The sequence below is a fragment of the Hyla sarda genome, chromosome 4 (genome assembly GCF_029499605.1).
Source record: "Hyla sarda isolate aHylSar1 chromosome 4, aHylSar1.hap1, whole genome shotgun sequence".
Classification (NCBI taxonomy): domain Eukaryota; kingdom Metazoa; phylum Chordata; class Amphibia; order Anura; family Hylidae; genus Hyla; species Hyla sarda.
The window spans coordinates 133,688,751-133,713,947 of NC_079192.1; the positions used below are offsets into that span (position 1 = coordinate 133,688,751).

Consider the following 25,197-nt stretch of genomic DNA (forward strand, 5'->3'; position numbering starts at 1 on the left):
ATATATCTCTACGGGGGAGCCGAAGATTGCCGAACAGCTCCCCCCATAGAAATATATGGAGGGGTGGTGGCGGCCCCCGCTTCAGGTAGATTTTCAAAGTATGTGTCAGAGTGGGTCTGCTCTGGGCAGTGAGTTCCAAACTATTGGAGGCAATGATCGAAGAAGCTGAAAACTGTAGAACTTGTGAGGAGCAGAAATTACACGTAGGGCTATATAGGGAGATAAGGTTAAAGAAGGGGATAGGTGATGGACCACCTTATATTTCATTGTCAGTATTTTGACATTAATTTGCTGGGCTAAGGGTTGCCAGTGAGGGGACTGACAGGGGGATAGGCAGACGAGTAACAAAGGGAGAGTTGATTGATTGGATGGGTGAAAGAGCGTAAGATGGCAGGCCACAGAGGGCATTGTTGCAGTAGTCTAAGCAGAATATGATGAGGACATGTAATCTATATGTTTTTAATGTCAAATTTCATGTTATGTCTCAACAGGACTTCCAAAAGCAGCGATTATAAATCACCAGCGCATCCTCATGGCTTGTGGACTGTTTGAACTTTGCCACGTCCGGCCAAGAGACATTGTGTATATCACTCTCCCACTTTACCACAGCTCAGCGTTATTGATTGGAGTCCATGGCTCTATCCTTAAAGGTAGAATCACTATGGGATGGTTTATGTATCCTAATGTCTGCAAAGAGAATTTAATGTTTTTTTCTCAGCAGTATAGAAAGTTAAAGCTCAACTCAACAGTCGGTATTATCACCAAATTCACCTGCAGTACAAAGCATTTCAGCTGACGTTGATGAATGATGTTGATCATTCAGCTGACAGATATCTTTCCTGTTGACCACATACACATGTTCTAAATGGGGAGAGGCGAGTGCCCTGACTCTTCTCTTCCCTAACTTCTGCCAATGGTGGATGGTTAGGAGGCCACAATACCCATTACATGACAGGCTGATTCTAAAATCAGTGGATTTGGTCAATCTTAATCTAATATGTATAGACAGCTTTAGGACATGTGGCAACTAGTGAGACCCAGATGCACAGAACAGACAGTCAATTGCAAGTTAACTTGCTTGGCCTGAGCACCAACAACAGTAAAATAATTCAACTTTACAAAACACAGAACAGTCTTTTAAATCAACAGTGCGGGTGCAGTGTGTTGTACAGTATCACTATAGCTTCATTTGTGATTGACAGCAGTAATAGTGGTAGAAAATCTCACTTACATGCAACAGAGATGGACTGAGTTTATGCTACAAGTATTTCTACAAGGTCATGGATGTTATTTAATGATTTGTCATTTCCCATTGCTCTTAGGTGCTACTATAGTGTTGCGCAAGAAGTTTTCAGCCAGCCAGTTTTGGGATGATTGCAGAAAATACAATGTGACTGTCATCCAATACATTGGGGAAGTGCTACGATACCTCTGTAACATGCCAAAGGTACCTTCTGGAGAAGTGTATGATGTTAAGTGGATTAGTTCTGTGATAAAATAAAGAGTCTGTATTTTAGTCAAAAGTTAGTACAATATTCAGAGCACATGTGGAAGCTTTAACCTCTTAAGGACGGAGGGCGTACCTGTACGCCTTCCGCCCGGTATATAAAGCGGGGTCATGCCGTGACCCCGCGTCATACCGGGTCGATTCCAATGGCTAATGATAGCCGGACCCTGGGCTAATAGTGTGCGGCAAGATCGTTGTGCCGCGCGCTATTAACCCTTTAGACACGGCGATCAAAGTTGATCGCCGCATCTAAATTGAAAGTGAAAGCTTCCCAGCAGCTCAGTCAGGCTGATTGGGACCATCACGCTAAAATCGCGATGTCCCAATCAGCTAGGACACGAGCGGAGGTCCACTTACCTGCCTCCGTCGTGTCCGATCAGCGATTGATTGCTCCAAGCCTGAGATCCAGGCTTGAGCAATCGACTGCCTATAACACTGATCAATGCAAAGCTAGGGCTTTGCAGGGATCATTGTAAAAGATCAGTGTGTGCAGTGTTATAGCGAAAAAAAAAAGTTTAACCCCTTACCTAACCTAATAAACTTAATAAAAGTTTGAATCACCCCCCTTTTCCCATTAAAAAAAAAACTGTGTAAATAAACATATGTAGTATCGCCGCATGTGGAAATGTCCAAATTATAAAAATATATAATTAATTAAACCGCACGGTCAATGGCATACACGCAAAAAAGAAGTCCAAAATAGCGTATTTTTGGTCACTTTTTATATCATGAAAACATGTATAAAAAGCGATCAAAAAGTCCGATCAATACAAACATGGTACAGATAAAAACTTCAGACCACGGCGCAAAAAATAAACCCTCATACCGGCCTCATATGCGGAAAAATAAAAAAAGTTATAGGGGTCAGGATATGATGATTTTTTACGTATAAATTTTCCTGCGTGTAGTTATGATTTTTTTCATAAGTACAAGAGAATCAAACCTATATAAGTAGGGTATCATTTTAACCGTATGGACCTACAGAATAAAGATAAGGTGTAATTTTTTACCGAAAAATGCACTGCGTAGAAACGAAAGCCCCCAAAATTTACAAAATGGCATTTTTTCCTTCAATTTTGTCGCACAATTAATTTTCTTTCCGTTTCGCTGTGGATTTTTGGGTAAAATTACTGTCACTGCAAAGTAGAATTGGTAGCGCAAAAAATAAGCCATCATATGGAATTTTTGGTGCAAAATTTAAAGCGTTATGATTTTTAGAAGGTGATGAAAAATGAAAATGCAAAAACTTAAAAACCCCTTAATTTTTCATGCTGCCCAAACCTCTGGCAGTATGTACTGTAAGGGACAGACTCCCTTGTTACAATAACATTTTAGAAGAAACATACTGCAGTCATAGGCAGCTTCTTCTTGCCCTATGGGCATTAATTGATAGATCTTTCCCTATATACAAATGGACAATAAGTTGATCAGGACATACGGTATCTTCCTGCTGGGACCTCCAGCAACAAACTGTAAACTTTTAGAGACCCTAAAAGCAATTTCATAATTTCCCTGCAGCACCACCACAGAGAAAATTAAGAATGACACAGTTCAGATGGAAATTAGTACCTTGTCCTTGTATGGTGCACTCTGAGTATCCACTCTTCATTCTGGCACATACACGGGGGTTCTAAATGACTACCATTACTTGACCAAAACTTTTGCCCTGCCCTAGAGACATGTCAAAAGTTTTGATCAGGGCCAGGGTGTGGGTGTTTAGACCCTAATCAATTAATATATACAGCCAGGAGAAGTGCTTACCGGAGCGCTTCTTCCCTGACTTGTTGCTTTTTCTGTCTCCCTTGATGGTGTCCATTGTAAGTCTATGGAGACCTTCTCCTGAAGTGAGGGGGAGATCACATTTATGGACATTTATCAACGGATTTAGTCAGGTTTTCTTTACTATAATTGTCGCAAAATTGTCGCAACTGCGACTACACGCTTTTTCGTGCGACATTTTGACTGGAAAGCGAGAAAAGCAAGTTTTCCTAAAATTTACTATGTAGTAATAATTTTAAAATGGACTACGGGTAGTCAGGTATTTATTAACTGCGACAGTCGCAACTGCGCAAAAAAAAGTCGCAACAGCGTTAAAAATTGACTAAATTTACTCCAGCTCAAACATGGAGCAGAAAAAGCTACTACCAAAGTAAAAAAGGAAAAATTGCTTACGTGAAAGAAAATTATCAACAGGCTGAAAGCAGTTGATAAATACGTCACACATAAGCAAAAAAAAAGTAAGGAAAAAATTACTAAAAAAGGGAATACATAAGCAAACATTGATAAATGTCCCTCATTGAGGGGCATTTACTAATCTTTTACTATGTAGTCTGGTTTTTACCCTGTTTTTTTCTACTTCATTTTTGACTATGTGCGACAAATTTACTAAATTGTTGCACGGCATTAATAAATTTGGCGCACATAGGCAAAAGTGGGAAATTTACTTTATGTAGTAGAAAAAATAGTCTGTTCCTTTTTCCTGCTGTCTGAATAGGTTTGGCTGCTAGGTTTCCTTCTGGATCTTTTGTTTTTGATTTTTTTTTAGCTTTTTCACCACATCTAAATAATTCAATAACTACAGTGGTCCCTCAAGTTACAATATTAATTGGTTCCAGGAAAACCATTGTAAGTTGAAACCATTGTATGTTGAGACCATAACTCTATGGAAACAGGGTAATTGGTTCTAAAGGCACCAAAATGTCATCCAAAATAGGAAAAAGTGACAAAGAAAAATAAGTAGATAACTAATATAGATAAAGCAAATCCTTACATATAAAAGTAATAAAGATCTGCTGGGAGCTGTAAATCACTGTCTATGTCAGTGTTTCCCAAGCAGGGAGCCTCCAGCTGTTGCAAAACTATAACTCCCAGCATGCCTGGACAGCCAAAGGCTGTCCGGGCATGCTGGGAGTTGTAGTTTTGCAAAAGATGGGGCCACCCTGCTTGGCAAACACTGGTCTATGTAGAGGACAGGAGCTTCTTCAGGGGTCCTGTACAGTACAGGCAATGTCCCAAACAAGTAATGGAGTCGCCCTCACCTGTCCAAAAGAGCAGCTAACCCTGATACAGGTAAAGTGTACAGAACATGTAATACCAGACACCAGTCAGTGCATACACTTCAGTAATACAGGGGTTTTACCAGTGAATGCCCATTTTGATTGGTTGGTTCTTCCAGCCATTGACACGTTTTACAGATCTGGACTGTCTGTAGCATTGTATGTTGAGTCTGGTTTCAACTTACGATGGTCCAGAAAAGACCATTGTATGTTGAAACTATTGTATGTTGAGGCCATTGTAAGTTGAGGGATCACTGTAAATTGTAGTCATGGCTCAGAAGTGGTAAACGGCGTTTAGTGTGTGTGTGTGTGTGTGTGTGTGTGTGTGTGTTTGTTACATTTTTTTAACACAGTTTTTTTCTCCCTAAATGTACTTACACTTTTTTTTTTTTTTTGGTTACTTCTTCTACAGATCTGTGTATCCTGTGGACTCCTTCGGATTCGGTGGACTAGTTCGATGACCAGCGTTTTTCTTTGCTTGATGTTAATAAAATGGTTAACGAGGGCTTGTGGGGGAGTGTTTTTTGTAATAAATTTTTTTTAAAACCTGTTGTATTTTATTTTTAGTTTACTTTACTAGACAGGCTTAGTAGTGGAAGCTGTCTTATAGACTGAGTCCATTACTAAGCCGGGCTTAGCGTTAGCCACAAAAACAGCTAGCGCTAACCCCCAATTATTACCCCGGTACCCAACACCACAGGGGTGCCGGGAAGAGCCGGTACCAACAGGCCCGGAGCGTCAAAAATGGCGCTCCTGGGCCTAGGCGGTAACAGGCTGGCGTTATTTAGGTTGGGGAGGGCCAGTAACAATGGTCCTCGCCCACCCTGGTAACGTCAGGCTGTTACTGTTTGGTTGGTATTTGGTTGAGAATAAAAATAGGGGGACCCTATGCGTTTTTTCAATATATTTAATTATTTATTTAAAAAAAAAAAACGCATAGGGTCCCCCCTATTTTCATTCTCAGCCAAATACCAACCAAACAGTAACAGCCTGACGTTCCCAGGGTGGGCGAGGACCATTGTTACTGGCCCTCCCCAGCCTAAATAACGCCAGCCTGTTACCGCCTAGGCCCAGGAGCGCCATTTTTGACGCTCCAGGCCTGTTGGTACCGGCTCTTCCCGGCACCCCTGTGGCGTTGGGTACCGGGGTAATAATAGGGGGTTAGCGCTAGCTGTTTTTGTGGCTAGCGCTAAGCCCAGGTTAGTAATGGACTCTGTCTATAAGACAGCTTCCACTACTAAGCCTGTCTAGTAAAGTAAGAAAAAAACACAACAGGTTTTAAAAAATTTTTATTACAAAAAACACTCCCCCACAAGCCCTCGTTAACCATTTTATTAAAATCAAACAAAGAAAAACGCTGGTCATCGAAGTAGTCCACCGAATCCGAAGGAGTCCACAGGATAAACGGATCTGAAATGAGAAGAAAATAAAAAAAATGGGTTAGTACATTTATTATCACCTGCACACATCTCCCGCCCGCATGACTACAACTGCCAGCATGCCCTTACAGTAAGGACATGCTGGGAGTTGTAGTTGTGTGGTGCAGGAGATGTGTGGGCAAGTGACAAGCTTGTCCCCTGCCCCCAGCTGCAGGACTACAACTCCCAGCATGCCCTTACAGTAAGGTGGGGCGGAGGCCGGGCACAGTGTTTCCCAACCTGGGACTTGTAGTTTTGCAACATCTGGAGGCACCCTGGTTGGGAAACACTGTTTTAGGCCAGTGTTTCCCAACCAGGGTGCCTCCAGATGTTGCAAAACTACAAGCCCCAGCATGCCTGGACAGTCAAAGGCTGTCTAGGCATGCTGGGAGTTGTAGTTTTGCAACATCTGGAGGCAACCTGGCTGGGAAACACTGGCCTAAAACAGTGTTTCCTAACCAGGGTGCCTCCAGATGTTGCAAAACTACAAGCCCCAGCATGCCTGGACAGTCAAAGGCTGTCCAGGCATGCTGGGAGTTGTAGTCTTGCAACATCTGGAGGCACCCTGGTTGGGAAACACTGGCCTAAAACAGTGTTTCCCAACCAGGGTGACTGTTTTAGGCCAGTGTTTCCCAACTGTTTTAGGCCAGTGTTTCCCAACAAGGGTGCCTCCAGCTGTTGCAAAACTACAACTCCCAGCATGCCTGGACAGCCAATGGCTGTCCAGGCATGCTGGGAGTTGTAGTCTTGCAACATCTGGAGGCACCCTGGTTGGGAAACACTGTTTTAGGCCAGTGTTTCCCAACAAGGGTGCCTCCAGCTGTTGCAAAACTACAACTCCCAGCATGCCCGGACAGCCAAAGGGTGTCCAGGCATGCTGGGAGTTGTAGTCTTGCAACATTTGGAGGCACCCTGGTTGGGAAGCTTGCGCAACTTACCGGCTTCCGTAGGATCCAGCGCTGCACGACACTGCCGCGCGACAATCTCCGTCAGCGATCGTCGCTGGAGCCTCGGAAGGGTAAGTGAACTTCTTCGCCGGTCCCCTTCAGCTGTTTAGTTTTGCAACAGCTGGAGGACTACAGTTTACAGACCACACACCAGTGGTCTGCAAACTGTGGCCCTCCAGCTGTTGCAAAACTACAACACCCAGCATGCCCTGACAGCCAAAGCCTATGGCTCTCAGGGCAGGAGCCCGGGCTGACATTACAGTGCAGCCGCCCGGGCTCCTCATACGGTCTCCCCGCTACCCCCCTTGTCTCCCGCCCGGGCTCCTCATACGGCCTCCCCGCTACCCCCCCCCCCCCCCTCCCCTTGTCTCCCGCCCGCGCCGCTCAGCTCCCGCTGCTACAAGACTACAACTCCCAGCGTGTCCTCACTGTAAGGCCATGCTGGGGCTTGTAGTCTTGCAACAGCAGACAGATGGGAGTTGTGTGGCGCTGGCAGGTGAGAGGGGGGGGGGAGTAAAATCACTGTAGTGTCCCGGTAGCGCAGTGAGGGTAGCGGGGAGAAAGTATGTCAGAGCCCGGGCGGCAGTAGCTTTTCCTGCTCCATGTTGGAGCTGGAGTAAATTTAGTCAATTTTTATGGCCGTTGCGACAGTTTATTGCGCAACTGCGACTGTCTCAGTTAATAAATTCCTGACCACTGCAAGTAAAAACTGAAAACTTGCGTAAATTAAGCTCTTGCTAGGGAAAGTCGCACAATTTATAGGGTAGGCGCAATTGCGACAATTTTGCGCCAAAAATAGTCAGAAAAAAATGACTAAACCCCTTAGTAAATGCCCCCCATTGTGCTTAGGAGCGCTTAGCTGAGTGTTCCTCCAGGTTGTATCTAACAGTTGGTTAGGGCTAAACACCAAGACCCAAACCAATTAAAACATTTGATGTATATCAAGGACATGTCAAAAGTTTTCTTAAAGTGACAGGGACACTTTGAATTAAGTGTAAATTGTAACAGAACATATATATGTTTTACTTATTGAACCATGTTTAATAATAGTAGGTTTAGCCATGCATTTGCTGATGTGCAGGTCATGATGTCTGACATCTGGTTTCTCTCAGACAGATGATGATGCCTCGCATAATGTCCGGATGGCTATTGGTAATGGTCTGCGGACTGATGTATGGAGTGAGTTTCTGAGAAGATTTGGTGACGTTCAAATGTATGAGTTTTATGCAGCTACTGAAGGAAATGTTCTCTTCTTGAACTACACCAACACAGTTGGTGCTGTGGGAAGAGTAAATTCATTCTACAAGGTAAGTTTCTAAAAGCCTGGTATGTAAAAGGTATATAAAGGTGTTAAGCTCAGGGCACAACACCTACATGTGGACCGATATTCAATGGAGCAGTCAGTTCAGAGGAGTGAAGGAGATCCCAGGAAGACACAGGCAAGTGTGTGTTTTTTATTTGGTGCCATGGTTCGTGGCCAAACACAGACCATGGAGAAAAATATTAAAGCTGTTTATTTTGGTAATTGGGACAACATGTTTTTAAAGGTTTAGCCCTTTCTTTGTCAGGTTCAATGAAGAATAAAATTTACAACAGTTTATACACGCAAAAAAAACATGAGGATACTGCCAAGAGTAAAGGTGACCTTCGGGTAGAGTGAAATATTGACCGGAAATTGACTGTCCAAAACACAAACCTAGAAAAGATTTACTTACAGACCATAACAATTGCAGTATACATAAAAATAATCAAAAACTTAGCTACAAAGTAGAATTGCTGGCGCAAAAAATAAGCCATCATATGGATTTTTAGGTGCAAAATTGAAAGCGTTATGATTTTTAGAAGGTGATGAGGAAAAAATGAAAATGCAAAAACGGAAAAACGCTGAGTCCTTTAGGGATTAAAGTCCCATACAAGTCTATGGGAAATATAGGTTACTGCATAACTTCCAAACGGCTGGAGATATTTCCATAATACTTGGTCACATGTTACTTATATGTCCACTTAAAATATAGGACAGTTAATTTAACCCTTAACTACCCCCATTTGTGAGGGTCGGGCTTTTTGTTTAAAGTCCCATGCAAATCAATGGAAAATGTATGTTCCCACATATGTTCCCACATAACGGCTGGAGATATTTCAATACCTGGTACACATATAGGAGGTCGGGATAGGAGGTCGGGATAGGAGGTCGGGATAGGAGGTCGGGATAGGAGGTCGGGATAGGAGGTCGGGATAGGAGGTCGGGATATGGGGTTGGGATATGACAACAATATGTGAGGACGGGATATGAAGTCAAAAGCTTCCTCCTTTCTTTATTTTCCTCCCCAACAAGGATTAGGAAGGAAAAACCGGGCAACGCCGGGTACTCAGCTAGTAAAGAAATATATACAGTTCATACAAGACATGAGTGTTGCTACTATTTTGTCTATACTACTTGTGTCACCTTATGGGCATTAGTGGCACACTTGCTAGTCCTCCCCATAGCCTGTATACCTCATTTATGTGTAGATTAACTACATACATTAAAAACATATACAAAACCCAGCTACACTCAAAGTTGTGAACTACGTTTTTACTTCTTTAATTCTTATGTATATTGCAATTTTTTTATAGCCTGGTACTAAATTTTTTCTATGTTTGTGTTTTTGGCTTTCACACGGTCAATATGTCACTCTGACCCGAGGGTCACCATTACTTCCTAAGTTATCCTTGTGGTTTCATGTCTATATAAACTGTTGCATACTTATAATATTCAATAATTTCACCTGACAAAGAAAGGATTAATCCTTTAGAAATGTACTGTCCTAATTACCAAAATAAAGTTTTATTTTTTTTTTCTTTGTGGTCTGTGTTCACTCACTCTCCACGAGTTAGTGTGCGGCAAGCGCAACACCCCTTCTTTTGTCAGCCCTCCTGGATCTCCTTTACATAACCAGTATATATAGTAGTTCATGACTTTATATTGGAGTCTCTGTTTTCATTTGTGCTGAGTAATAATCTTGATATACAGCCTCTGTAATAGAGATGTTATATCTTGCTATTTACAACAACCATAGTAACCGGAGTCAACAGAACTTGCTTACAGTTGTTGCAAAGCCCTATTTGTCCCAGATGCATAGAGCGGTGGGTTGGCACGCGCTCCATGCATTGTCTGTGGGAGCGCCTGAGATACCTAAGCGCTGTACTCACAAATACACTTAAACCACCACACCAATCCATCCCCTATCAGCAAACCACAAATATATTAAAGGCCTGTCATAATTTTCATGCTGTCTGAATCACAGACAGCATGAAAATGTTAATTATATTATGTTTTAATTATATAAATTCTTCACCACACACTCTATAGCCAATTCTTTTTTTCTTTCAAATTCAACGCTTTATTGAACGAGCAGGTATGGTGTCAAGGCAAGGTACAAACAGTTATTGCCGTGGATTTATGAGAGTATCTGGATACAATACATAGACAAAACCACCTCACGCAGGAGGGGCAATAAAACAGACAATAAATCAGATAATGGTGATGTAATGATAGGGAGAAGGTATGCACATACTAGCCTATCCATTTAACTCAAAAAATCGGAAGAATATCACTTAGAACATTCCAAACTGCTGAGGTAAAACCTGAAACCGGGGAAGGGATGAAGGGAGGAGGGGACTAGAGCGAGCAGAAAAGGGGAAAGAAGTGAGGGGGTGCCAGGAAGAGACCAGAGGAAGGAGGAGAAAGGGACAGGGGGAAAATAGGAGATTACACAGTGTGTGCAGTAAGAGAAGAAGAAGATATGCCAAACTGCAGGAATTGAGGCGAGAAAGCAAAGTCATGCCAGAGACGCCAGCGCATTAGGTATCTATCACTATGGCCATTGAGTTCCGACAAGCCTTCTTCCAGGCCCTGAATGTGGAGTACTTCCTTGAGCCAATCAGTTACTGTTGGAGGAGAAGGAGACTTCCACCTCCTAGGTATCACACTCCTAGCCGCTGCCAATATCAGTCCTGTCAGACCCTTTTTCAAGGATCTAGGGGAGCCCGGCAGCATAGAGAGTAACAGAACTTGTGGTGTCTGTTGAAAGTGAACCCCCGTGATGGTTCCAATAAGGGAGCTAACCTCCCGCCAGAAGGCCTCCAATACAGGACAAGAAAGCCAGATATGTATCAAGGTGCCCCCTGCTTGGCCACACCGCCAACACGTGTCGGGAACTATGGGATAGAACCGGTGGAGCAGGGACGGAACCCTGTACCAACGAGACAGCAATTTGTAGTTGGTCTCCTGAAGAGCCATAGCTATCGAGGCTTTATGACACATCAGGAAAGAAATGTCCCAGTCAGGGACGGAGGGGGCGTGGCCAAGCTCTCGAACCCATGCTTGTTGATAAGAGAGAAGAGTGCCAGGGGATTTAGGTAGTAGCAGGGCATACAATTGCGAGACCAAGTGACTAGGTATGTCAGAGGTCAGACATAAGTGTTCAAAGGAGGTCAGATCTCTATGGAAATCCCCTTGAGAACACCAAGTGTTATAAAAGTGTTGCAGCTGCATGTAGTGGAATAAGCTAAGTGGGGAGGGAGCCTGGTCACCTACAATTTCTGCGAAAGATTTCAGAGTGGCAGAGTGCAGAACCTTAACAATCAGGAAGGGGGAGGCCGGGTCAGACCATAGAAAGTCCCCAGACGATAGTCCCGGTTGGATGTCAGGATTGCCAACCAACGGAAACATGGGACCAAGGGGCTGAAAAAGAAAGGATTTGTACAGATGTTGGTGGCAAACGTGAAAAAGGGTCCTAGACAGGAACGGGAGGGAGGATAAGGATTGTCTGGTCCAAAACGCCAGACTAATCCATGGCAGGGCAGTGAACGGAAATGGGGAGAGTGCCCGCTTGATGCTGACCCATAGTTTCGTGGTGGTATGATGAAAGCTATCAAGAATCCGAGCAGCCGCGGCTACTAGATAATTAGAGTAGGGGTCCGGGAAAGCCAGGCCCCCCTTCCCATTTCGGCTGAATCAGGGTGGTCCTAGCAACACGGTGACGGGAGTGAGACCAGACAAAGTTGGTGAACAGACTTGCGAGGGGTCGGAAAATTGCACGGGACAATGACATGGGTAGGGTTTGAAATAGATACAGGAGATGGGGGAGGAGATTCATTTTTATGATATTTATGTGCCCCAGCCATGAAAAGTCCTTGCGATCACACTTCCTCAAGTCTCCCTTAAAGGCAGTAATCAGAGGTATCCGGTTCAGGTCAACGACCCGAGCGAGATCCCGTGGTATCTGAATTCCGAGATACGTAAAGGAAGTGGGATGCCAAGAGAACGGGAACAAATTACACAATCTCTGAACCAATAGAGGGTCAAGGGATACATTCATAGCAACACTTTTGGAGCAGTTTATTTTATAGTTACTGAGACCCCCGAACTCATCCAGAACCCCCAAAAGAGCAGGGAGAGAGGATTCCGGTGCGGAGATATACAAGAGTAGGTCATCCGCAAAAGCAGAGCATTTAAAGTGCATGTCCTTGACCCGGATGTCCGGATGAGCCCGGATGGCCTGCAGCAGGTGTTCCATGACTAAGACATAAAGGAGTGGGGACAGGGGACAACCCTGGCGGGTACCATTACGGATCTGCAGGGGGCGAGAAAGGGAGCCATTTATACGCACTCTTGTGGTGGGATTGTGATAGAGAGCCAAGATGCGGCCCACTGTGACGGGACCCAAACCCAGATGTTCCAGAACGCCCTGCAGGAATCTCCAATCCTTTTCGGCATCAAGAGACAACACCATACATGGGAATTAAGTGGCCTCAGCATGGTGAAGCAGAGAAAACATTTTAAGCGTATTGTCCCTTGCCTCACGGGAAGATATAAAACCAACTTGGTCCGGGTGGATCAGGGAGACCAGCAGGGGATTCAGACGCAGGGCCAAGACTTTTGCATACAGTTTAGTGTCGACATTGAGAAGGGAGATTGGGCGGTAACTGGGACAAAGATTATGATCTTTGCCCTCCTTTGGTATGACTGTAATGAAGGCGGAAAGAGAGGAGGGAGGGAAATGTAAAACCGGAGAGACCTCATTAAAGGCTGCAAGAAGAGGGGGGGATAACTCGGACTGAAGAAGCTTATAGAAACGGGCGGTGTAGCCGTCCAGGCCCGGCGACTTCCCAGAAGGGGATGAGGAAATGGCCACTTCCAATTCTTCGGAGGTGAAAGGGCTTTCCAGGGCAGCTAGGGTCTCAGAGGGCAGGGAGGGTAGAGCTGTCTTTCGCAGAAATTCAATAATGTCCGGGGAGGCAGAGGGTCTAATCGGTGTGGGCCCTGTCAGGTTACAGAGTTGCTCATAATAGTCACGAAAACAGTCTAAAAACGAGGAGGTAAGGTGTTCAAGCCGCCCAGCAGGGGACCTAATGGAGGGGATGAACATGGCAGCCCTTTTGTCTCGTAATGCCCTTGCCAACATCCTACCCGATTTGTTGCCCCATTCATACCTGGAGGCACAGCAAATTTGTCCATAGCGGTTGTGTTTATGTTCTATCGGTGTCTGCATCTCCTTGCACACCTAAAAAGGAGCTCGCATAGAAAGTCCTCCACCAGAGATCTCTTGTGGGAGGCCTCAAGGACATGAAGCCTGTCCATAAGGACCGCCAGTTTATGAGCCGCCTCTCGCTTACGCCTGGCTCCATGTCGGATCAGAACACCACAAAGGACGCATTTCAACGCTTCCCATTGGGATTGCGGAGGGGTGGAGTCAGAAGCATGCATAGAGACGAACTCAGCAACTGTCGCTTTAAGATCCGTTAAGCACGGTGTATCCAAAAGAAGCGTCTCATTCAGTCGCCAGGTGAATTCCCCTTTAGGTAACGCTGGGAGGTGAAGAGAGCAGGAAACCGCTGCATGGTCGGAATATATCATCGGGTCAATGACAGCAGAGCCCAGGGTAGGAAGGAGACGATGTGACAGGAACACGTAATCAAGCCTAGAGTACACTCCCCTCGCGTGCGAATAAAAGGTATAGTCACGGTCTGCAGGGTGGCGTAAACGCCATGAATCGCACAGCTGCTGTCTATGTAAGGAGCATTTGATTCCATTCAGCGCAGCGTAGGAGAGTGCACTAGAGCCCGAGGACGTATCCAGGGAGGGATTGAGGGCCACATTAAGGTCACCACATACTATCAAGGAGCCCTGGGAGAAGGCAGTAAGATCCTCCAGCATCTTGTCAAGGAAAGTACGTTGACCATGATTTGGGGCATAGATGGATACAAACGTGTATTCCCTGCCTTGTATAGCGCATTTGACAAAGACATATCTGGCATCATTGTCAGTACGCGAGTCCAGTATGTGGACCGCTAGGGACTTGTGGAAAAATATGGCGACCCCCTTCACCTTTTGGGATGGAGAACTACTATGGAACCAGGAGGGATAATACCTATTCCGGAAGCCTGTCAGTTGATCAGCGCGCAGGTGGGTTTCTTGTAAGCACACCTCATGTGATCTCTGCTTGTGGAAGCCGTACAAAATCTTTACCCTTTTCCGATCTAGATGTGCTGTGCTGGCGCCATATGGAACGCTGGGGGCGCGGAGTAGTAGGTGGGCGCAGGGCAGACACCACTCCAACAGGCGCCTCAGAAGCAGAAGAGAGAAATGGGTCGTGTAGAAGTTCTTCCCATTGTGGCAGAGTTAGCGGGGAGAGTCCCAATGTTCGAAGGAATAGAGGGAGGTCCACTGGGTGCCGGAGTGTCACTATTTTATCGTCCATGCGAACGGACAGGGAGAACGGGAAGCCCCAGCAGTGTAGGATGTCACGGGCTTGCAGAACCGCTACAAGGGGTATCAGGGTCGCCTTCTGTCGCAGAGTGTGATGGGAGAGGTCTGGAAACAGGGCGAGATGGGAACCCTCATAGTCCAGGTCATGCATCTGTCTGGCCCTCTGCAGAATAGTCTCTTTAAGTGTATAGTAGTGGATGTGGCAGATGACATCTCGCGGCTTAAGGGGGTCAGCACTCATGAGGGCGTAGCGCTCGGTGACCTCTGTCGATCTCAATGGGTGTTCTAGGGGGCCGGCCCAAAATAGAGTTGAAAAGTTCTGTAAGAACAGGGGTTAAGTCAGCAGGACGGACCGATTCAGGCAAGCCGCGCAGGCGAATATTATTCCTGCAGTTTCGGTTTTCCAAATCATCGAACTGAGAGTGCAGGAGTACTTGATGACGAGAATGCTTGGCAAGCGCACCCTGTAGTTCCTCCACCTGGCTCTGGACAGAAAGGCGGAAGGATTGCAGGTCTTGTACAGTAGTAGATAATGCAGAAACCTCTTGCTGCACTTCATTGAGGTCTTGTCTCCACGCATTTTTAAGATCGGAGGCTAGGGAGGAGAGATCCTGTTTGGAGGGCAGCAGTGAGAGTAGAGCCCGCAGCTCAGGGTGTCCACTCAAAATATGCAAAGCCTCAGTTGTGGGAAGGATGTGCAGAGGCCACTGGCAATGGAGCCATTGGAGCAGCCCGACGACTCGAGGAGAATGGTGGGGGTCGACATGGGGTGGATGCTGGCGGGAGACCCACGCAGATGGGGTTCCAATTCAGAGAGGGGCCAAGAGGTAGCGCTGGCGGAGTCCCAGGAGGGGCTTGGTGAGCCGACAAGACCCACAGTGGGGGATTCAGGTGGTGCAAAGGGGTCCAGGGCCCTCACACAGGCTCCAACCTCCAGCTGAGGGGATCCAGCGTGCAGGGGTGCAGCTGATAGCTCCAAGTGTGGTGGAGCTCCTGCATCATGGTCCCGTGATCCAAACAGGAGGGGAGAGGCACACAGCATGGGAGGGGGGGCCGCCCCCATCGGAGGTGAGGGGGGAGAAGGGGCCACAGTAGCCATTTCGGCAGTCTCCTCCAGCTACAGCAGGGGAGACCGCCAGCAGGACGGGGGAGCAGCGTGCAGAGAGTCCCCTGTCCCTGCGTTCGGGGCGACCGGGGCCCGAGCCTGCTCCTCAGAAGAAGGGGGAGAGACGGCCAGTCTGGAGATTGTGGCCGAGAGGGGGGCCTTACCTCCTCACACTGAGGGGGCTGCGGTGCCGGAGAGCACTCCAAGACCAGAGCGCTGCAATCCGGGGAGTCCAGGTCCAAGAGGTGGACAGCGGGAGCAGCAGGAGTGCTCGCGGCGTCTTCTGGCAGCTGCGCTGAAGCCGAGGGACCGCTCCGCTCTGCCATGCAGAGTTCCGGTGGCAGGGATGGGGAGGACCTCGTCACTGAAGATGGCACCCGGCCGGCTGAAGGCTCCGGACCCTTTACGGTAAAAAAGTTCTTAATGGGCGCTCCACGTCCGGCAGGGGTTCCGGTAGCTTTAGAGGCCTTTTTGTTCGTCCTGGTAGGCATAATGACAGGCTGGGGACCCTCGTACAAACGGTCAGGGATGGACTTCACTTCGGGCACATCTTCACCGTAGCATGGCTAGGCATGCCCCCAGCCAATTCTTTTTTGTGTATCTCTTCCATTAACCATAATCCTTAATTTTAGCTATTTTACTCATGGTGTCTCCTTTCCCAAAGGCATATGCCTGGAGCATTTCCCTTGTCTGTTTTTTTTTTTTTTTTGTATTACCAAAAATTTTTTACTCTCCTCCCAACTGATACTTGAAACTAGTAAGGGCTCATGTGGCTTGAAATTAGTTAGCAAGTTTAATTTGTAAAATCACATTTTTGTACCTCCATGCTCTTTAAAGGGGTACTCTACCCCTAGACATCTTATCCTCTATCCAAAGGATAGGGGATAAGATGTCTGATTGCGGGGGTCCCCAGCGGCGGGACCCCGGCGATCAGACATCTTATCCCCTATCATTTGGATAGGGGATAAGATGTCTAGTTGTTGAGTACCCCTTTAAGCTGAGTCAACAAGGCATTGATTTCTTTTAATCTGGCTGTTGTAATGAGTGTACCTGACCAGTCTATGTATTTTTCTCCCTGGTCAGGTAAGAGTTACAGTTTTGGACCAATCGGCAGCTAGGAGGGGTTATTTCAGGCCTTTAGCTTTTATCTTGCCCTCTTGTCTGTGTCTGGGCATACATGCACTTTGCATAGTCATGGCTTATAACTTCTGTCCTGTGGAGCTTCTACCGTGTTCTGTTTCTCTAGTTATTTGTCTGTACTGGTCGGTTACATTCCTGGTCTAGTTTTGTATCTGTATTAGTAATTTGTTCCTTGTATTCTGGCTTGTGTTCAACATAAGTGTTTTTTTTTTTCTACTGCTTCCAGCTGTAGAACTTTTTTCTTGTGTTTTTTAATGTAATTTCTGTTTATGTTTCATAGACAGGACAAGTAAAAAGTTTTAAAAAAAAAGTCATTTAAAGGGGTACTCTGGTGAAAAACTTTTTTTTTTTTTTTAAATCAACTGGTGCCAGAATGTTAAACAGATTTGCAAATTACTTCTATTAAAAATTTGTAATCCTTCCTGTACTTATTAGCTGCTGAATACTACATTGGAAATTCTTTTCTGTTTGAAACACAGAGCTGTCTGCTGACATCATGACCACAGTGCTCTCTGCTGACATCTGTCCTTTTTGTCCAGAGTAAAAGGAAATCCCCATAGCAAACATATGCTGTTCTAGACAGTTCCTAAAATGAACAGAGATGGTCAGCAGAGAGCACTGTGCTCATGATGTCAGCAGACAGTTCTGTGTTTCAAAAAGAAAAGAATTTCCGCTGTAGTATTCAGCAGCTAATAAGTACAAGAAGGATTAAGATTTTTTTAATAGAAGTAATTTACAAATCTGTTTAACTTTCTGGCACCAGTTGATTTAAAAAAAAAAAAAAAGTTTTTCACCGGAGTACCCCTTTAACCCCTTAAGGACCAAGGACGTACCGGTACGTCCTTGGTCCTGCTCTCCCGATATAACGCGGGGTTACACAGTAACCCCGCGTCATATCACAGCGGGCCCGGCGTCATAGTGACCCGCTATTAGAGGCGGGACCCGCCTCTAATAGCGCGCAGCGCCGATCGCGGCGCCGCGCGCTATTAACCCTTTAGCCGCGCGCTCAGAGCTGAGCCGCGCGGCTGAAAGTGAAAGTTCCCGACTAGCTCAGTCGGGCTGTTCGGGATAGCCGCGGCTAATCGCGGCATCCCGAACAGCTGACAGGACAGCGGGAGGGCCCCTTCCTGCCTCCTCGCTGTCCGATCGCCGAATGACTGCTCAGTGCCTGAGATCCAGGCATGAGCAGTCATGCGGCAGAATCGTTGATCACTGGTTTCTTATGAGAAACAGTGATCAACATAGAAGATCAGTGTGTGCAGTGTTATAGGTCCCTATGGGAGCTATAACACTGCAAAAAAAAAGTGAATAAAGATCATTTAACTCCTCCCCTATTAAAAGTTTGAATCACCCCCCTTTTCCAATAAAAAAAAAAACAGTGTAAATAAAAATAAAAATAAACATATGTGGTATCACCGCGTGCGGAAATGTCCGAATTATAAAAATATATCATTAATTAAACCGCTCGGTCAATGGCGTGCGCGCAAAAAAATTCCAAAGTCCAAAATAGTGCATTTTTGGTCACTTTTTATATCATTTAAAAATGATCAATAAGTCCTATCAATGCAAAAATGGTACCGTTAAAAACTTCAGATCACGGCGCAAAAAATGAGCCCTCATACCGCCCCATACACGGAAAAATAAAAAAGTTATAGGGGTCAGAAGATGACAATTTTAAACGTATTAATTTTCCTGCATGTAGTTATGATTTTTTCCAGAAGTCCGACAAAATCAAACCTATATAAGTAGGGTATCATTTTAATTGTATGGACCTACAGAATACATATCAGGTGTCATTTTTACCGAAAAATGTACTACGTAGAAACGGAAGCCCCCAAAATTTACAAAACAGCGGTTTTTTTTTTTCAATTTTGTCGCACAATGATTTTTTTTCCCGCTTCACCATAGATTTTTGGGCAAAATGACTGATGTCATTACAAAGTAGAATTGGTGGCGCAAAAAATAAGCCATCATATGGATTTTTAGGTGTAAATTTGAAAGAGTTATGATTTTTTAAAGGCAAGGAGCAAAAAACGGAAAAACCTCCGGTCCTTAAGGGGTTAAATATTATTATTTTATACTCACATAAAAATAGTTTGTTTTAATATTTATTAGTTTGATTAAATAACTGAAAATTGTGAGTTTCCAATATTGTTCATTCAAGATCAAACTTGTGAAACAAAACAAATCTTTAAACCTCTGTTCATGTAACTGCGATAAAAAGTGAAAGGTAAAATAAATAGACATATAAAGGTAAGAAAAGGGTAGTGTGTGTGGACGATAAGGGAGCAGGTAGGGTGACAAAGTTTAATTATTGGCCAGGTCATTTAAGGTATTCAGTACATTGTTAGAATCCTATGGGTTCCATACTGTGAAGAATAGATCTAGTTTATTGTTCAAAGAGGTTGTCAATTACATACAGAGTATTTACATAGATCTACACACTACACACACATGCACACATATATACACTGCTCAAAATAATAAAGGGAACACTAAGATAACACATCCTAGATCTGAATGAATTATGAACTATTCGTATGAAATACTTTCGTCTTTACATAGTTGAATTTGCTGACAACAAAATTACACACAAATTATCAATGGAAATCTAATTTATCAAACCACGGAGGTCTGGATATGGAGTCACACTCAAAATCAAAATGGAAAACCAAACTACAGGCTGATCCAACTTTGATGTAATGTCCTTAAAACAAGTCAAAATGATGCTCAGTAGTGTGTGTGGCCTCCACGTGCCTCTATGGCCTCCCTACAATGCCTGGGCATGCTCCTGATGAGGTGGCGGATGGTCTCCTGAGGGATATCCTCCTAGACCTGGACTAAAGCATCCACCAACTCCTGGACAGTCTGTGGTGCAACGTGTCGTTGATGGATGGAGCGAGACATGATGTTCCAGATGCGCTCAATTGGATTCAGGTCTGGGGAACAGGCGGGCCAGCCCATAGCATCAATGCCTTCCTCTTGCAGGAACTGCTGACACACTCCCGCCACATGAGGTCTAGCATTGTCTTGCATTAGGAGGAACCCATGGCCAACCGCACCAGCATTTGGTTTCACAAGGGGTCTGAGGCTCTCATCTCGGTACTTAATGGCAGTCAGGCTACCTCTGGCAAGCACATGGAGGGCTGTGCGTCCCCCAAAGAAATGTCACCCCACACCGTTACTGACCTACCGTCAAACCGGTCATGCTGGAGGATGTTGTAGGCAGCAGAATGTTCTCCATGGTGTCTCCAGACTCATTTGTCACATGTCTTCCTGTCACATGTGCTCAGTATGAACTTGCTTTCATCTGTGAAGAGCACAGGGCCCAGTGGCGAATTTTCCAATCTTGGTGTTCTCTGGCAAATGGCAAACGTCCTGCACGGTGTTGGACTGTAAGAACAACCCCCACCTTGTTAACGTCTGCCCTCATACCACCCTCATGGAGTTCGTTTCTGACAGTTTGAGTGGACACATGCACATTTGTGGCCTGCTGGAGGTAATTTTGCAGGGCTCTGGCAGTGCTCCTCCTTGCACAAAGGCGGAGGTAGTGGTTCTGCTGCTGGTTGTTGGCCTCCTCCACGTCTCCTCGTAGTACCTCCTTGCTCTGGACACTTCGCTGACAGACACAGCAAACTTTCTTGCAACAGCTTGCATTGATGTGCCATCCTAGATGAGCTGCACTACCTTGTGTGGGTTGTAGACTCGTCTCATGCTACCACTAGAGTGAAAGCACCGCCAGCATTCAAAAGCGACAAAAACATCAGCCAGGAAGCATAGGAACTGAGAAGTGGTCTGTGGTCACCACCTACAGAACCACTCCTTTATTGGGGGGGGGGGGGTTGCTAATTGCCTATAATTTTAACCTGTTATCTGTTCCATTTGCACAACAGCATGTGAAATTGATTGTCAATCAGTGTTGCTTCCTGAGTGGACAGTGGGATTTCACAGTGTGATTGACTTGGAGTTACATTGTGTTGTTTAAGTGTTCCCTTTATTTTTTGAGCAGTGTATATACTTCATATACACATACACACACATAGTTATGTAAATAGCATAGATTGCAGAAGTACGCCATTTGCACAACTCCCATTAAAGTCAATGGGAGATATGCAAATTGCATAACTTCCTGCTTATGCTGTTGTTGGCTTCTCCGACCACCCCTGACTGTCACAAACAGGCTGGATGTGGCCTAAAAGTTGAATTGCCAAAATGGGACAACCCTTTTAATCCCTTAAGGACCATGGGTGTACGGGTACACCCTGATGTCCTGGTACTTAAGGCCTAAGGGCGTACATGTACGCCCATGGGAATTCCGGTACTCCTCAGCAGGCACCCCGTGCAAACCCCTGTGGGGGTCCGACACGGCACCTATCACCCCATAGCAGCAGGATTTAGGTGGCACTGGTGCCAAATCACGATCGTCCTGATTCGTCATCCAGGAACGGCCAACGAATCAGGACTCCTGCTGTGGGGGTTTGTAGTTATGCAGCAGCTTGAGGCACATTTTTTCTATGAAAAAGTGTGCCTTCAGCAATTGCATAATTACAACCCCAGCATGCACAAACTACCAATGGGCATGCTGGGAGTTGCAGTAGTGTGCCTCCAGCTTTACATAACTACAAGTCCCAGCATGCCCTTCGGCTGTAAATGCATGCTCAGAGTTGTAGTTTTGCAACAGCTGAAGGCACACTGGTTGCGAAACACTGAGTTAAGTAGCAAACTCTGTGTGTTATGCAACCAGTGTGCCTCCAGCTGTTGTATAACTACAACTCCCAGCATGTATGGTCTGTCCATGCTGGGAGTTGTAGTTCTGCAACAGCTGAAGGTTTGCCCTAACTCCCCCCACCATGTGAATGTAAAGGGCACATTCACACGGGCGGGGTTTACAGTAGTGATGTGCGGCATAGGCCATATTCGAATTCGCAATATTTCGTGAATATATGGACAAATATTCGTCATATATTCGCGAAATTCGCATATTCGTTATATTTGTTTTTTTTGCGCATATGCGAAAATATATGCGCATATTCGCGAATATTGAGTCCTCCTTTCTTTAATGGTATAGGGAACTGTGACTAGTGCATTAACTCTGTGATTTTTTTGCCCATTGAAACCAATAGGCCCATTGTGGTCTATGGGGATCTCACGGCATGTAAAACAGTATGCTAAGCATAAGCTAAGCATCTTGGCAGCATTTTGGATGGGAGACCACCACGGGTTCGAGTCCCGGGGTGGGACAGGGTTTTACAGTGGTGTGGCTTAACTTTACTCTCCCGGAAACGCTGCTGAGTTGCCCATAGCAACCAATCAGATTGCTTCTTTCCTTTTTCACAAGGCCTCTGCAAAATGAAAGAAGCGATCTGATTGGTTGCTATGGGCAACTCAGAAACTTTTCCTGGAAAAGTTTCTGAGTTGCCCATAGCAACCAGACTACGGGCAACTCAGAAACTTTTCCTGGAAAAGTTTGAGTTGCCCATAGCAACCAGACTACTTCCTTTATTTTTCAGAGGCCTTTTCAAAAATGAAAGAAGCAATCTGATTGGTTGCTATGGGCAACTGCACAACTCTTCCTCTACACTGGTTTTGATGATTTATCAAAACCACACTGGTTTTGATGATTTATCAAAACCTGTCCAGAGGAAAAGTTTCTGAGTTGCCCATAGCAACCAATCAGAGCTCTTCTTTCATTTTTCAGAGGCCTTTTCAAAAATGAAGGAAGCAATCTGGTTGCTATGGGAAACTGCACAACTCTTCCTCTACACTGGTCTTCCGCATATGTGCATATTCGCGAATATTGAGTCCTCCCTTCTTTAATGGTATAGGGAACTATGACTAGTGCATTAACTCTGTGATTTTTTGCTCATTGAACCCAATAGTCCCATTGTGGTCTATGGGGATCTCATAGCATGTAAAGCAGTAAGCTAAGCAGGACCGTCTTGGCAGCACAGTGAATGGGAGACCACCATGGGTTCGAGTCCCGGGGTGTTACAGTGTTGTAGTTTAACTTTATTTTCCTGGAAAAGCAGCTGAGTTGCCCATAGCAACCAATCGGATCGCTTCTTTCATTTTTCACAAGGCCTCTGCAAAATGAAGGAAGCAATCTGATTGGTTGCTATGGGCAACTCGGAAACTTTGCCTCTGGACAGGTTTTGATAAATCTCCCTCTATGGGGGAGATTCATCAAAACCAGTGTAGAGGAAGAGTTGTGCAGTTGCCCATAGCAACCAATCAGATTGCTTCTTTCATGTTTGAAAAGGCCTCTGAAAAATGAAGGGCGTAATCTGGTTGCTATGGGCAACTCAGAAACTTTTCCAGGAAAAGTTTCTGAGTTGCCCATAGCAACCAATCAGATCGCTTCCTTCATTTTGCAGAGACCTTGTGAAAAATGCACTCTGATTGATTGCTATGGGCAACTCAGCTGCTTTTCCAGGAAAGTAAAGTTAAACCACAACACTGTAAAACTCTGTCCCACCCCGGGACTAGAACCCATGGTGGTCTCCCATCCACTGTGCTGCTGAAACGGTCCTTCTTAGCTTACTGTTTTATATGCCATGAGATCCCCATAGACCACAATAGGCCTATTGGTTTCAATGAGCAAAAAAAAAAAATCAGAGTTAATGCACTAGTCACAGTTCCCTATACCATGAAATAAGGGAGGAATCAATATTCAAGAATATGCGCATACATTTTCGCATATACACATAAAATTTTGCATATGCGAAAAATAACGAATATTCGTAATTACAAATATATAATGCTATATTCGGAATATTCGCAAATTCGCCAATATGCGATATTCGCGATTAAAATTCGAATTGCGAATATTCGCGAGCAACTCTAGTTTACAGCGAGTTTTCTGCTGCAAGTTTGAGATGCGGCAAATTTTCTGGCGCAGCTCAAACCCCCAGTGAGAAACTCACTGTAAACCCCCGCCTGTGTGAATGTACCCTAAAAAACACTACACTACACTAAACCTACACAAAATAAAAAAATAAAACACTACATATACACCCCCTTACACAGTCTCTCTTCCCCCCCCAAAAAACAACAACTCACAGTATTGCCGGACAGCCACTGACTGTCAAGGCATGCTTGGAGTTTTGCAACAGCTGGAGACATCCTGTTTGGGAAACACTGCCGTAGGGTATTTTGGTGGCAGAAGCAAATCCCCAATTAAGGCCTCAAATGCGCATGGCGCTCTCTCTTTTTGGAGCCCTGTCGTATTTCAAGGCAACAGTTTAGTGCCACATATGGGGTATAGCCTTACTCGGGAGAAATTGCGTTACAAATTTTGGGGGGCTTTTTCTCCTTTTACTCCTTTATTAAAAGGTAAAGTTGGGGCCTACACCAGTATGTTAGTGTAAAGTCTATTTTTATTTATATGCTAGCATGCTGGTGTTTCCCCATACTCTTAATTATCACAAGCGGTAAAAGGAAGAAATGACCCCCAAAATTTGTAACGCAATTTCTCCTATGGAAATACCCCACATGTGGACGCAAAGTGCTCTACGACGCACAACATGGCTCAGAAGTGAGAGCGCACAATGTACATTTGAGGTCTAAATTGGTGATTTGCACAAGGGTGGCTGATTTTACAGTGGTTTTGACATAAACACAAAACAATAAATACCCACATTTGACCCCATTTTGGAAGCTACACCACTCACGCAATGTAACAAGGGGTACAGTAAGCCTTAACACCCCACAGGTGTTTGACGAATTTTCATTAAATTTGGATGTGAAAAAAAAATTTCACTAAAATGCTGGTGTTACCCTACATTTTTCATTTTCACAAGGGAAAATAGGAAAAAAGCCCTCCCAAAATATGCAGCCCCATTTCTTCTGAGTAAGACCATACCTCATATGTGGATGTAAAGTGCTCTGCGGGCGAACTACAGTGCTCAGAAGAGAAGGAGCGCCATTGGGCTTTTGGAGAGAGAATGTGTCCGAAATTGAAGGCCATGTGTGTTTACAAAGCCCCGATAGTGCAAGAACAGTGGACCCCCCCCAACATGTGACCCCATTTTGGAAACTACACCCCTCACAGAATGTAATAAGGGATACAGTGAGTGTCTGACAGATTTTTGGAACAGTGGTCCATGAAAATGAAAAATTTTATTTTTCATTATTTGCACAGCCTACTGTTCCAAAAAGCTGTCAAACGCCAGTAGGGTATCAATGCTCACTGCACCCCTTATTAAATTCTGTGAGGGGTGTAGTTTCCAAAATGGGGTCACATGTGGGGGATCCACTGTTCTGGCACCACGG

At 45.1% G+C, this 25,197-nt stretch overlaps 1 protein-coding gene across 1 annotated transcript in view; it reads left to right on the top strand.

Moving 5' to 3' along the window:
- The window catches only part of SLC27A2 (solute carrier family 27 member 2), a 77,390-nt gene that overhangs the window by 36,848 nt on the left and 15,345 nt on the right, over positions 1 to 25,197 (top strand). Inside the window, exons 3-5 of the mRNA XM_056569272.1 lie at positions 492 to 650; positions 1,323 to 1,447; positions 8,041 to 8,235. Of these exons, the coding sequence (XP_056425247.1) occupies positions 492 to 650; positions 1,323 to 1,447; positions 8,041 to 8,235 (479 nt within the window). The remainder of the gene's footprint in view (positions 1 to 491; positions 651 to 1,322; positions 1,448 to 8,040; positions 8,236 to 25,197) is intronic.